At 42.6% G+C, this 15533-nt stretch overlaps 1 protein-coding gene across 3 annotated transcripts in view; it reads right to left on the reverse strand.

Annotated features, from left to right (window-relative positions):
* Positions 1 to 15533, reverse strand: part of KANSL1L (KAT8 regulatory NSL complex subunit 1 like) — a 406715-nt gene that overhangs the window by 117552 nt on the left and 273630 nt on the right. For all 3 annotated transcript variants that reach the window (XM_053698780.1, XM_053698779.1, XM_053698781.1), the window contains exons 9-11: positions 13539 to 13640; positions 2690 to 2784; positions 2395 to 2552 (exon numbers count right to left, since the gene is read on the reverse strand). In XM_053698780.1, the coding sequence (XP_053554755.1) occupies positions 2395 to 2552; positions 2690 to 2784; positions 13539 to 13640 (355 nt within the window). The remainder of the gene's footprint in view (positions 1 to 2394; positions 2553 to 2689; positions 2785 to 13538; positions 13641 to 15533) is intronic.

The following is a 15533-nucleotide window of genomic DNA, read 5'->3' on the forward strand; positions in this document are numbered from 1 at the left end:
AGACTAATTAAAACTACTGACACTTCTCTGCCAACCTCCTGGGACGAAAGGCAAAGAATGACTGGGGGATGGGGGAAGTGGAAGAGGTATTTTAGCCTTTGTCTTTGCCTCCTCCTGGTGGCCGGTTCTGAATTCCCGAAAGTAATGACTGCAGCTGTGGACTCTTTCCATTTATAAAATAAAGCTAAGAGTTATGTGTAAACTATTTAGTACACTCCAGCAGGTAAAAACAGGATCACTGAACACATTCAAAGAAATAAAACAGAATTTATGTTTACCTGATAAATTACTTTCTCCAACGGTGTGTCCGGTCCACGGCGTCATCCTTACTTGTGGGATATTCTCTTCCCCAACAGGAAATGGCAAAGAGCCCAGCAAAGCTGGTCACATGATCCCTCCTAGGCTCCGCCTACCCCAGTCATTCGACCGACGTTAAGGAGGAATATTTGCATAGGAGAAACCATATGATACCGTGGTGACTGTAGTTAAAGAAAATAAATTATCAGACCTGATTAAAAAACCAGGGCGGGCCGTGGACCGGACACACCGTTGGAGAAAGTAATTTATCAGGTAAACATAAATTCTGTTTTCTCCAACATAGGTGTGTCCGGTCCACGGCGTCATCCTTACTTGTGGGAACCAATACCAAAGCTTTAGGACACGGATGAAGGGAGGGAGCAAATCAGGTCACCTAAATGGAAGGCACCACGGCTTGCAAAACCTTTCTCCCAAAAAATAGCCTCAGAAGAAGCAAAAGTATCAAACTTGTAAAATTTGGTAAAAGTGTGCAGTGAAGACCAAGTCGCTGCCCTACATATCTGATCAACAGAAGCCTCGTTCTTGAAGGCCCATGTGGAAGCCACAGCCCTAGTGGAATGAGCTGCGAGTCTTTCAGGAGGCTGCCGTCCGGCAGTCTCGTAAGCCAATGTGATGATGCTTTTAATCCAAAAAGAGAGAGAGGTAGAAGTTGCTTTTTTTACCTCTCCTGTTACCAGAATAAACAACAAACAAGGAAGATGTTTGTCTAAAATCCTTTGTAGCATCTAAATAGAATTTTAGAGCGCGAACAACATCCAAATTGTGCAACAAACGTTCCTTCTTCGAAACTGGTTTCGGACACAAAGAAGGCACGACTATCTCCTGGTTAATGTTTTTGTTAGAAACAACTTTTGGAAGAAAACCAGGTTTAGTACGTAAAACCACCTTATCTGCATGGAACACCAGATAAGGAGGAGAACACTGCAGAGCAGATAATTCTGAAACTCTTCTAGCAGAAGAAATTGCAGCCAAAAACAAAACTTTCCAAGATAATAACTTAATATCAACGGAATGTAAGGGTTCAAACGGAACCCCCTGAAGAAATGAAAGAACTAAGTTGAGACTCCAAGGAGGAGTCAAAGGTTTGTAAACAGGCTTGATTCTAACCAGAGCCTGAACAAAGGCTTGAACATCTGGCACAGCTGCCAGCTTTTTGTGAAGTAACACAGACAAGGCAGAAATCTGTCCCTTCAAGGAACTTGCAGATAATCCTTTCTCCAATCCTTCTTGAAGAAAGGATAGAATCCTAGGAATCTTTACCTTGTCCCAAGGGAATCCTTAAAACTCTAAGCCATCTCCGTGGAGATGTTGCCTGTACAACGGCAAAGAGAATGACTGGGGTAGGCGGAGCCTAGGAGGGATCATGTGACCAGCTTTGCTGGGCTCTTTGCCATTTCCTGTTGGGGAAGAGAATATCCCACAAGTAAGGATGACGCCGTGGACCGGACACACCTATGTTGGAGAAAATAACACTTCTTTAGAAGACACCTACAAGCTACTACCCCTACTAATTGTTATGTTAGTGCGAGACCCAGACTCAGTCGTAGAATAACTACAGCAGTGTTCCTCAAACACCCCTAGATGGTCAGATTTTCATATCTGAACTAGAGCAAAGGTGACATAATCAGATGATGGGTGAGAGCAAGTTAGTAACTACGGTTATTGATCAGCTGATTAGGTAACCTGTGCTCTAGTTCAGATATCTTGAAAACCTGGCCTATTATGGGCTACATGAGGACACTTAACTACAGGTTTCAAGTTTTACACCTGAGGGGAAGTTCTCCCTCTCCCTGGGTCAAAACACTTTTATCCTTATAAATAAGGTTGGGAAAAGGTGAACATATTGCATTATCACTACATATTCATTTGGTTGTAAGGACTTTGGAATTTCACAACAGCAACTTGGACTTGATTTCTATAAAAACTTCCGCTATCTGCATTTGCTCTCTGTTGGTGGCTTATGGAAAGAATTACACCATTTACATGCATACTGCAGCATATGGCATAAAACATACATTTGAATAACACACATAATCTCTCTGCTCATGTGAGTCTCAATAGAAATGTAAAGAATACCTAGGAGTAATGATTTCCTTGTATTGTAACTTCTCCACCTTCGTAGGTGCCACAAGACTCATGGGTATCACAATGTTGTCAATGTCGTAAGAACTTTCACTCCTCAATCTACGCCTAGCTGTGTAGAGCACATTGCTGGGTTCACGTGTTATTGCACGCTGAAATTAAAAATACAGGATTCTACAGTGCATGACGTATATTCAGCTATAATGAAATAAATGCTGTATTTATGAGATATCTGCTAATCAAACAAAAAATTAAAAACTAAAGTAAAATGTTCTTGGAAATAAAATACCTGTAAAGAAGACTTTTGAGCAGAAGGAGGAGTCAGGATATCATTAGAAGGTGTCGCATGTCTGAAGGTGTTTAAGGTGAAGGGGCTGTGGACATCTATGGTAAAATAAACAATATTTTTACTTAAAACACAATTTAGTTTAATTCTATTGTCAAAATGGTTTCCATGGTGATAGAAAGTAACTGTAGAAGAGCCTTGAAAGTAAATAATAATAATAATAATGTTTAACATATAGATACAATTTACAGTAGAACAGGCTAGGGATGGTGAATAAAATACAAATTTTCTAATTTTCTGGTGTATCAGAATTCATTGATATAATGAACAAAAACAGAATTTATGCTTACCTGATAAATTACTTTCTCCAACGGTGTGTCCGGTCCACGGCGTCATCCTTATTTGTGGGAATATCTCTTCCCCAACAGGAAATGGCAAAGAGTCCCAGCAAAGCTGTCCACATAGTCCCTCCTAGGCTCCGCCCACCCCATTCGACCGACGGACAGGAGGAAAAAAACAGGAGAAACTATAGGGTGCCGTGGTGACAGTAGTTAGAGAAAATAATTCATCAAACCTGATTAAAAAACCAGGGCGGGCCGTGGACCGGACACACCGTTGGAGAAAGTAATTTATCAGGTAAGCATAAATTCTGTTTTCTCCAACATTGGTGTGTCCGGTCCACTGCACACTTGGCAAAAGTGTACAGTGAAGACCAAGTCGCTGCCTTACATATCTGATCAACAGAAGCCTCGTTCTTGAAGGCCCATGTGGAAGCCACAGCCCTAGTGGAGTGAGCTGTGATTCTTTCTGGAGGCTGCCGTCCGGCAGTCTCGTAAGCCAATCGGATGATGCTTTTAAGCCAAAAGGAAAGAGAGGTAGAAGTCGCTTTTTGACCTCTCCTTTTACCAGAATAGACGACAAACAGAGAAGAAGTTTGTCTGAACTCTTTTGTAGCTTCTAAATAGAATTTTAGAGCACGGACTACGTCTAAATTGTGTAACAAACGTTCCTTCTTTGAAACTGGATTCGGACACAAAGAAGGAACAACTATTTCCTGGTTAATATTTTTGTTAGAAACAACCTTTGGAAGAAAACCAGGCTTAGTACGCAAAACAACCTTATCTGCATGGAACACCGGATAGGGCGGAGAACACTGCAGAGCAGATAACTCAGAAACTCTTCTAGCAGAAGAAATAGCAACCAAAAACAAAACTTTCCAAGATAACAACTTAATATCTATGGAATGTAGAGGTTCAAACGGAACCCCTTGAAGAACTGAAAGAACTAGATTTAAACTCCAGGGAGGAGTCAAAGGTCTGTAAACAGGCTTGATCCTAACCAGAGCCTGAACAAATGCTTGAACATCTGGCACAGCTGCCAGTCGTTTGTGTAATAAGACAGATAAAGCAGAAATCTGTCCCTTTAGAGAACTCGCTGATAATCCTTTATCCAAACCCTCTTGTAGAAAGGAAAGGATCTTAGGGATTTTGATCTTATTCCATAAGAATCCCTTGGATTCACACCAGCAGATATATCTTTTCCATATTTTATGGTAAATTTTTCTAGTTACCGGTTTTCTGGCTTGAACTAGAGTATCTAACGGTGGAAACACATAGGCTAGGTTGAAGGTCCAAGGCGCTACTAGTGCATCCACTAGAGTCGCCTTGGGATCCCTGGATCTGGACCCGTAGCAAGGAACCTTGAAGTTCTGACGAGACGCCATCAGATCCATATCTGGAATGCCCCATAATTGAGTCAACTGGGCAAAGATCTCCGGGTGGAGTTCCCACTCCCCCGGATGGAATGTCTGACGACTCAGATAATCCGCCTCCCAGTTTTCCACACCTGGGATGTGGATCGCAGATAGGTGGCAGGAGTGATCCTCTGCCCATTTTATTATTTTGGTCACTTCTTTCATCGCCAGGGAACTCCTTGTTCCCCCCTGATGATTGATATAAGCAACAGTCGTCATGTTGTCTGATTGGAATCTTATGAATCTGGCCTTTGCTAGTTGAGGCCAAGCCCTGAGAGCATTGAATATCGCTCTCAGTTCCAGAATGTTTATCGGGAGGAGAAACTCTTCCCGAGACCATAGTCCCTGAGCTTTCAGGGATTCCCAGACCGCGCCCCAGCCCACTAGACTGGCGTTGGTCGTGACGATGACCCACTCTGGTCTGCGGAAGCTCATTCCCTGGGACAGGTGGTCCAGGGTTAGCCACCAACGGAGTGAGTCTCTGGTCTTCTGATCTACTTGAATCACTGGAGACAAGTCTGTATAGTCCCCATTCCACTGTTTCAGCATGCACAGTTGTAATGGTCTTAGATGAATTCGCGCAAAAGGAACTATGTCCATTGCTGCAACCATCAATCCTACTACTTCCATGCACTGAGCTACGGAAGGACGAGGAATAGAATGAAGAACTTGACAAGCGTTTAGAAGATTTGACTTTCTGACTTCTGTCAGGAAAATCCTCATTTCTAAAGAATCTATTATTGTTCCCAAGAAGGGAACTCTTGTCGACGGACACAGGGAACTTTTTTCTATGTTCACCTTCCATCCGTGAGATCTGAGAAAGGCCAGAACGATGTCTGTGTGAGCCTTTGCCTTTGAAAGAGACGACGCTTGTATTAGAATGTCGTCCAAGTACGGTACTACTGCAATGCCCCTTGGTCTTAGAATCGCTAGAAGGGATCCGAGTACCTTTGTGAAAATCCTTGGAGCAGTGGCTAACCCGAATGGGAGGGCCACAAACTGGTAATGTTTGTCCAGAAAGGCGAACCTTAGGAACTGATGATGTTCTTTGTGGATAGGAATATGTAGATACGCATCCTTTAGATCCACAGTAGTCATAAATTGACCTTCCTGGATTGTGGGTAGAATCGTTCGAATGGTTTCCATTTTGAACGATGGTACTCTGAGAAATTTGTTTAGGATCTTTAAATCCAGAATTGGTCTGAAAGTTCCCTCTTTTTTGGGAACTACAAACAGATTGGAGTAAAATCCCATTCCTTGTTCCGCCGTTGGAACTGGGTTTATCACTCCCATCTTTAACAGGTCTTCTACACAATGTAAGAATGCCTGTCTCTTTATTTGGTTTGAGGATAAGTGAGACATGTGGAACCTTCCCCTTGGGGGTAGTTCCTTGAATTCAAGAAGATAACCCTGAGAAACTATTTCTAGTGTCCAGGGATCCTGAACATCTCTTGCCCAAGCCTGAGCAAAGAGAGAGAGTCTGCCCCCTACTAGATCCGGTCCCGGATCGGGGGCTACTCCTTCATGCTGTTTTGTTAGCAGCAGCAGGCTTCTTGGCCTGCTTACCCTTGTTCCAGCCTTGCGCCGGTTTCCAGGCTGGTTTGGTTTGAGAGGCATTACCCTCTTGTTTAGAGGATGCAGAGTTAGAGGCCGGTCCGTTCCTGAAATTGCGAAAGGAACGAAAATTAGACTTATTCTTGGCTTTGAAAGGCCTATCTTGTGGGAGGGCATGGCCCTTTCCCCCAGTGATGTCTGAAATAATCTCTTTCAATTCTGGCCCAAAGAGAGTCTTACCCTTGAAGGGGATATTAAGCAATTTTGTCTTGGAAGACACATCCGCTGACCAAGACTTTAGCCAAAGCGCTCTGCGCGCCACAATTGCAAACCCTGATTTTTTCGCCGCTAATCTAGCTAGTTGCAAAGCGGCATCTAAAATAAAAGAATTAGCCAACTTGAGTGCGTGAACTCTGTCCATAACCTCCTCATACGGAGTCTCTCTACTGAGCGACTTTTCTAGTTCCTCGAACCAGAACCACGCTGCCGTAGTGACAGGAACAATGCACTAAATGGGTTGCAGGAGGTAACCTTGCTGTACAAAAATCTTTTTAAGCAAACCCTCCAATTTTTTATCCATAGGATCTTTGAAAGCACAATTATCCTCGATAGGAATAGTAGTGCGCTTGTTTAACGTAGAAACTGCCCCCTCGACCTTAGGGACTGTCTGCCATAAGTCCTTTCTGGGGTCGACCATAGGAAATAATTTCTTAAATATAGGAGGGGGGACAAAAGGTATGCCGGGCTTCTCCCACTCCTTATTCACTATATCCGCCACCCGCTTGGGTATAGGAAAAGCTTCAGGGTGCACCGGAACCTCTAGGAACTTGTCCATCTTGCATAATTTTTCTGGAATGACCAGGTTGTCACAGTCATCCAGAGTAGATAACACCTCCTTAAGCAGTGCGCCGAGATGCTCTAATTTAAATTTAAATGTCACAACATCAGGTTCTGCCTGTTGAGAAATTTTACCTGAATCTGAAATTTCCCCATCCGACAAAACCTCCCTCATGACCCCTTCAGATTGGTGTGAGGGTATGACAGAGCAATTATCATCAGCGCCCTCCTGCTCTACAGTGTTTAAAACAGAGCAATCACGCTTTCTCTGATATGCAGGCATTTTGGATAAAATATTTGCTATGGAGTTATCCATTACTGCCGTTAATTGTTGCATAGTAATAAGCATTGGCGCGCTAGAAGTACTAGGGGCCTCCTGCGTGGGCAAAACTGGTGTAGACACAGAAGGAGATGATGTAGAACTATTTCTACTCCCTTCATCTGATGAATCATTTTGGGCAACTTTACTATTTGTGGCAGTACTGTCCTTACTTTGTTTGGACGCTATGGCACAATTATCACACAATTTTGAAGGGGGACACACATTGATCTTCAAACATATAGAACATATCTTATCTGATGGTGCAGACATGTTAAACAGGCTTAAACTTGACAAAAAAGAACAAAAACCGTTTTAAAACAAAACCGTTACTGTCTCTTTAAATTTTAAACAGTGCACACTTTATTACTGAATATGTGAAAACGTATGAAGGAATTGTTCAAAATTTACCAAATTTTCACCACAGTGTCTTAAAGCATTCAAAGTATTGCACACCAATTTCCAGAGCTTTAACCCTTAAAATAAAGAAACCGGAGCCGGTTACAGTTTTAACCCCTCTACAGTCCCAGCTACAGCCTTTGCTGCGACTTTACCAAACCCAGGGGGGAATACGATACCAGATGAAGCCTTCTAGGAACTTTTCCAACTACTTTCAGATCCTCACACATGCATCTGCATGTCTTGCTCTCAAAAGTAACTGCGCAGTAATGGCGCGAAAATGAGGCTCAGCCTACAACTGGGAAGGCCCTTCCTGACTGGAAAGGAGTCTAACACAGTGCCTGACGTTAAAAAACGTTCCCCAAGCTTATAAGTGTGAATTACAAGCATAAACATGTATAAAATGCCCAAATAAAGCAGTCGATTTTGCCCATAAAAGTGTCTACCAGTTTTATAGCCCATAATAAGCCCTTTATTCTGTTTGAGACTAAGAAAATGGCTTACCGGTCCCCATGAGGGGAAATGACAGCCTTCCAGCATTACACAGTCTTGTTAGAAATATGGCTAGTCATACCTTAAGCAGAAAAGTCTGCTAACTGTTTCCCCCAACTGAAGTTACTTCATCTCAACAGTCCTATGTGGAAACAGCAAACAATTTTAGTTACTGTCTGCTAAAATCATCTTCCTCTCACAAACAGAACTCTTCATCTTTTTCTGTTTCAGAGTAAATAGTACATACCAGCACTATTTTAAAATAACAAACTCTTGATAGTAGAATTAAAAAACTACAACTAAACACCACATACTCTTAACCATCTCCGTGGAGATGTTGCCTGTGCAACGGCAAAGAGAATGACTGGGGTGGGTGGAGCCTAGGAGGGACTATGTGGACAGCTTTGCTGGGACTCTTTGCCATTTCCTGTTGGGGAAGAGATATTCCCACAAGTAAGGATGACACCGTGGACCGGACACACCAATGTTGGAGAAAAGTAGACCACTTTTAAAAACCATGCTGCCATACAGAGTACTGTTTGCTACACAGAATACTGCCGGTCCGGAGCGGCACTTCTGTTTGTTTAACCCCTTTGCAGGGGTAAACACACAGTAGAGAAGGGTCAATAGTTGGAAAAACATGCTTACCTGATAATTTAATTTTCTTCTGAAGGGAAGAGTCCACAGCTGCATTCATTACTTTTAGGAAATACAGAACCTGGCCACCAGGAGGAGGCAAAGACACCCCAGCCAAAGGCTTAAATACTTCCCCTTCCCTCATCCCCCAGTCATTCTGCCGAGGGAACAAGGAACAGTAGGAGAAATATCAGGGTGAAAAAAGGTGCAAGAAGAACAAAAAATTACAGCCGCCTCATAGATAAAAACACGGGCGGGAGCTGTGGACTCTTCCCTTCAGAAGAAAATGAAATTATTAGGTAAGCATAATTTATGTTTTTCTTCTTAAAAAGGGAAGATGCCACAGCTGCATTCATTACTTTTGGGAAAAGAATACCCAAGCCAGAGGACACTGAATGCAAACAACGAGTGGGTACAAAATGCGGCTCCTTCGAAAGGACCACAGCCTGATTACTCAACACCTGAAAAGACACTGGAAGAGAAATGAAGGGTCAATGTAGGAACAAAGTCCCCGGTTAGACCGCTGACCGTTACTACAAACGGTATGCTACCATGAGTCAGGATAGACAATGTGCTCGGGTGCAAAAACCCCTACACGGCTGTCTCCTCAAAAAACAAGTAACACTTCCTAAGGGAAGAAGGTCCTCAGACCCTCAGCATCTATATATCAGAATCCAACATATAGCAGGAGCCCCATATGGATCAAACCCTCAGCCTCCCGCTGCAGGAACGGAGGAACCAGTCACTTCATCGCAACTCCCCTTCCAGGATTCTGAAATGCAAGAAGGGAAAAACCCTTACAAGGCAAGACACCAAGGACCCAGAGGTTGCTCCAAATACTAAGGTAACTCCGAACCCGGTGAGAACCCTATCCCCGCTCTAGAAGAGGAAAGATGAAATAACGGAAAACCACCCTACCATAGAGGCGAGACCCCTCGGCCATATCGCCAACCCAGGTGAAGATACCTGGAGTCTACAGGAACAGTGTAAATGCGCCAGAAGACCAGTAGGGGACCGTCAGAGGGACCTAAAGCTTAAACGACAAACAGATAGACATATCTCACAGAGCCCCAGCCTCTACAGAGAGAGGCCCGTAGGACCACAAACATCTAGAGTGAGAACGAACCGTCCACACCCATCCAAGGAGAGACACAGACCCAGGTCAGGGTCCTCGAAAAAGGAATCAAACGAAGATCCAACTTCCAGAGGAACCCTAAGCTGCCTCCTACAAGGAGGAACACACCTCTAAAGTCCGTAGACTATCTAGCAATAGCCTCAAACCCAAGAGTCAAAAGGACTTTCTTAACGGTCTAAGATTCAGCACCCAGGGTACTTGGAAAGCAAATAAATCTCGTAGGCAAGCGTTAATACGTGCTACACACAGGCAAGGTAGCAACCAACACCCAAAGGTGAATCAGAACCCTGTACCACTGCTCGCCATCCCAGAGAATAATACTTAAGACACCACCCATGAAGCCCCTAACGGAGCATCAAGGATAGATGGTCAACTACCTGACCCAAGAAAGGCGGCCCTCCATAACTGACCTTGCCTCTTCATTGACAAGCCCCAAGGCTAGAGTTGCAACGAGGATGGAAAGACACCCGAACGTCGAGACCATGGTCAGACTAAGGGTAATGGAAGAGTCAACAGCCAGAGATCCTTGAAGAATCTATCTTCCAAAAATCTTCTATAAGCAGGCAACAGCTGGAGCTTCCCAGCTCTCCACAGAAGGCCATAATCCACCCAATGTGGGGAGGAAACTCCGCCACCGCAATAAAATGCTTAATAGGCTAAAAAGAGTCAGCGTCCGGAAGAACCTTGAGTTAAAATGCAAACCATTAATCACTCGGCACACCAGACCACATAGGTCACACAAATCTAACTCCAAAGAATGGAATAACGGTATTGAGTCCCTGGGGACCTGAGAACCATGATGACGTCTACAAAAACAGAACCATATCCCAGGCGAAAAGTCCGAACAACCAACCTAGATTGGTACTCATAACCCTCCTTTCGGAGGGGTTGTAGTGAAACAACAGGCCTCATACTACAGTAGGATCCAAGCCCGGAGTCCATAGAATAGGCCAAGTGACATTCAAAATCCAACAGGATTAATCAGCACCACGAGGGTGACATGAACCCTGGTAATAGTCGAAAAGCATCCGACCAGTATCTGCCTGATATAAGGACACTCTAGAACTGCCCAAGGTCCAAGAAAATCCGTCCCGAAGGATCCATAAATGAACTAGAAAAACATAATTCTATTATTCAACAAGTGCGCAACTTCCGAGGAACTGCCCATGCGACCTAAATCGCAACTATCGGTTCCAGAGAAGAACGTTGATAAAAAAGAAAATCTAACAGGCATGAGCTTAAGAACACATCCATGCGGATCAAAAAAATAAAATGAAGTCAACATTGCCAAAACATGTCTTAAAAGAACAGGAAGGCGAGCCAGCCTATAACAGAAGGCAAAATCATCTCTCACCGGATCAACTAAAGACCCAAATAGGGGCCGAACTGAATCGGGCGATCCTACGCTTGACAGGCACTGGTTAACAGAACACGGACAGTATCTTAGAAATACTTCACTTCGGAGATATAAAATGATTCAGCACCATAGAAATGGCCATGCGGAACCGTGCAGTAACCTCTGCAGTAAACAAGCAACCCTCCGGAGAAGGAGTAAAGGCCATAGGGGCACCTGCTTGCATAGCCGAGAAATGGACAGGGGTACTCGCTTCACGGGTCATGGAAACCTCGGAGGCGGATGGCTCAACGCACTCTAAGCTCCCTGCTTCGGGAGAAGAGAGTGCTCTAGAACAGCAATTGGAACATAACTGATGGGCATTAATTACCCAGGCCATTTCATCACAAGACACATCCTCTGTATCGGAGGCATCCGTGTCGCGCATAGCAGAATTCTCCATAATCTTGGGATTACAAAAATGACAAAAACTAACTGGCACCCTTTAAACACCCCCAATGGCTGGGGCACTCACCACCTCATGTGAACCAGACAACCCACGAGCAAGACTGCTTCGGTTGCACACAGTCAGCATATGGAAGTGAAAAACAACGTAACGGCACCCGTCACGAGGTGCACCGTGCCAGTCACGAAAAGGGCACACAATCTTGAAGATTGTTATTGTATTCATTAAAAGGCTGTTATGTTCCGAAAAGGCAGTGAGCCTAAGTATAGCTACACATTTGCAGATAGAACCATATAACAAATATGATTAAAAGTCCCCCTTGTTCAATAACCCCCCTCAGGAGATATTGCTACACGAAGGGATGAGAGTTTTTGGTGCCTCACATGTCACATTTGTGCCTGTCAGACAGTGTCACCAGGTCAGCACTATCATCCTCTTGCAAAGGCCTACACTTACTACATGAGTGCTGAGAAAATAAAGCAGCTGAACAGCAAAGAGGTATGGCGCTTACACAGACATTGAAAAAGAGATCAGTTATTTTTATTTATTAATTGTGTTTATCATGCTAGGAGTGGCAGTCTACTTTTTTTAGAATTACTCTGACACAAAGTTTGCAAAAGATTGTTGGCCACTATTAGCCTGTTGTACAGTAAAATGGGTCCAGGTAGTGGTGATCTTACCTGTAACTTCTGCCCTTAGTAAGATTTATGTCTATGTAGTTGCTAATGTAAGTTAGATACCATACCTCTCTATACAAATTTCAGCCAATTATATATGTATACAAACTGCAGTATCAAAAATTAGGGTAACTTGACTGTCTAAGGCACCAATTATCAAAAACTAACAGGCATGGAGAGAATCTGCATATACCTTTGAGTATTTTATGAGTAATGTATGTGCCCCTCCTTCACACTCATAACCCCACTTAGTGAAAAACAGCTCTTCAACAAAAATGTGCCTTTCTAAAATGATTTGAGGGACCTCACTAGCATGAACATAATTTTACAAACTAATGCAAGTTATGGCTGCAGGCAGTGGCATTTAGCTTGTTTTGGGAGCAAGATTTATTAGTGTGAAAGTGCAATGAACAAAGATCTGTGCAAATTAAGATCTCGTGAGTTTCATTTTCGCACTAATAAATCTGGCACTTAAAAATAAAGAACTCACAGTAATAACAAGACTTCTTAAAGGGACATAAAACAAGTTGGGATAGAGACAAAATATAATATGTATTTATTATATTATATATTTATTATAATGACTTTACCAGCAAATGTATACTGCAGTGCCTCACCATTAACCCTTTCTTTTAAGTTTCCGAATTGTACAGCTCTAACTCCCCCCACACAATACCTTCTATGGCTGTATCTATATCTACCTTTGCTTTTGGTAGAATACAGAAACACTCATCTGCTGGAGCATGCCTAGAAGCAAATAAGCTGCTGTGAAATACAATGCCTGTGTTTCTGTAGCTAAACACTGATAAGGGGGGTGGGGGGGAATCAGACTACTCTAGACAGCATGGCTATGTAAATAATTTTGATTATTTTTTATTTTGTTTTAAAATACTTGCCAGCAATTTTTAAACATATTTTTTATGCAAACTATTTGTACTCAATTAGCCCTTTTAGGATATGCACAGATCTCAACGTGTTTCATTGCACTTTAAATGATCTCACAAGTTCAGAGAGCTTTAAATAATAGGGCCCCGAGAGTGGTTTCTGGAAAAAAAAAAAAAAAAATGAACTGATATACCACAAGCTTACTCCCTTAGATTAAAGGATCTTCTAATCTACCACTCCAGTAAAGTTAGAACTTGAATCAAAATATGATGAACGGAGAACAGAGAACAGCACTATAAGTTTTATCAAAACACTACAGGACTTGAAAGGACATTAAGTTTCCATACTCAGGAATCATGCACTCACCAGCTTCAGTTTCGCTTGCATGCGTTCTTTCCCTCCTGCGCATTTCATAGCGTGTTTGGGGTGTGCTACTGGGTGGCATACTTTTGCTACAGTGCACGGGTACTAAAAATAAATATTAGATTTTATTTAGTATATTAAAATACGTATAGTTATACATCCTTTAAACAAATTTAAATAAAAAATCACTAATATAGTAAAAATGTAAGAAGGATACACCATGCACTGGAAATAAATATTAGTTGTTGTTTTTTATTAAATTCATAGTATAACCCTAAATACAATCCTATTAAAAAGGAACATAAGATGCTAAACCACTTTAAAGTTATACAGCATTACTGTAAAAAGATGGCAAGAAAATATTACCTGAACATCTTTAGGTTACCTCAATTTTTTCAGATTAGAATAGTAAGTGTTCTGGTAACAGTTATACTAACACATGCTATGATCGCATGAGACTTCACTGAAATCTCGTGATATTTCATAGTAAACTTCCTTAAAGGGACATTGTACACTAGATTTTTCTTTGCATAAAAGTTTTGTAGATGATTCATTTATAAAGCTCATAAAAATGTATAGTTTTTACAGCCTTTGAGAGATACGGAATATAAAGCCCCATTTAAATCCCACAAAAATATGCTTACCTGATAAATGTCTTTCTTTCCGGATATGGAGAGAGTCTCTTAGCGTCTGGTCTAGATCTATCCACTGAAATAGATGTGAATGGTCTCCATTCCATTGTCTGACCATGCATAACTGCAGAGCTCTCAAATGGTATCGCGCAAAGGGAATAAAGTCCATGGAAGCGACCATCCGACCAATTACCTCCATACATTGAGCCACTGATGGCCGAACAGTAGACTGTAAAAAGAGGCAAGAGAAGAGAATTTTGGATTTTCTGACTTCTGCTATAGATAGGGAATCTATTATGGTCCCTAAGAAAACCACCCTTGTAACTGGAACAAGGAACTCTTCTCCAGTTTCACTTTTCATCTGTAGGAACGTAGAAAAGACAACAAGATCTCTGTATAAGAGTTTGCTTGTTGAAAAGATGGCGCCTGAACCAACATGTCGTCCAGGTAGGGCTCCACTGCAATTACCCGGGACCTGATCACTGCCAAGAGAGCCCCCAGAAACTTTGAGAAAACTCTGGGAGCTGTGGCAAGGCCAAACATAAGAGCCACAAACTGAAAGTGTAAGTCTAGAAAGGCGAATCTCAGGAACTTGTGATGATCCCTGTGCATGGGAACAAGAAGATACGCATCCTTCAGGTCTATGGTCGTCATGAACTGACCCTCTTGGATCAAAGGAAGAATAGAACAAATGGTTTCCATTTTGAAGGACGGTACCCTGAGAAACTTGTTTAGGCACTTTAGGTATAAAATGGGTCGAAAAGTTCCCTCTTTCTTGGGAACTGCAAACAGATTTGAATAGAATCCTAGACCCTGTTCCCTTACTGGAACTGGAACAATCACTCCCATGGAGGAAAGGTCCTGAACGCAGTTCAAGAATGCCTCTCTTTTTACCAGGTCTGCATATAATTTTGAGAGGTGGAATCTGCCCCTGGGAGGAAAAGTTTTGAATTCTATTTTGTAACCCGGAGATACTATGTCCACAGCCCAAGGATCTAGGACATTTTGGATCCACGCTTGATAACACAGGGAAAGTCTGCCCCTTACTTGATCCAATCCCAGGCCGGGGGCCTACCCTTCATGCTGACTTAGACTCAGCTGAGGGCTTCTTTGATTGCTTCCCCTTGTTCCAAGAGTGATTGGACTTCCAAGAAGACTTGGACTGCTCCTGCTTGGAAGGAGGAGAGGAAAACGTTTGACCTTTGAATTTACAAAAGGAACGAAAATTACTTTGACGTCCCTTAGGTCTGTTCTTTTTGTCTTGTGGTAGAAAAGACCCTTTTCCACCCGTAATATCAGAAATAATTTCTGCCAGACTAGGTCCAAACAAGGTTTTAAGGAAGCGTCAGAAGCTTGGACCTGGAGG

The sequence above is a fragment of the Bombina bombina genome, chromosome 1, assembly GCF_027579735.1.
Source record: "Bombina bombina isolate aBomBom1 chromosome 1, aBomBom1.pri, whole genome shotgun sequence".
NCBI classification, from domain to species: Eukaryota; Metazoa; Chordata; class Amphibia; order Anura; family Bombinatoridae; genus Bombina; species Bombina bombina.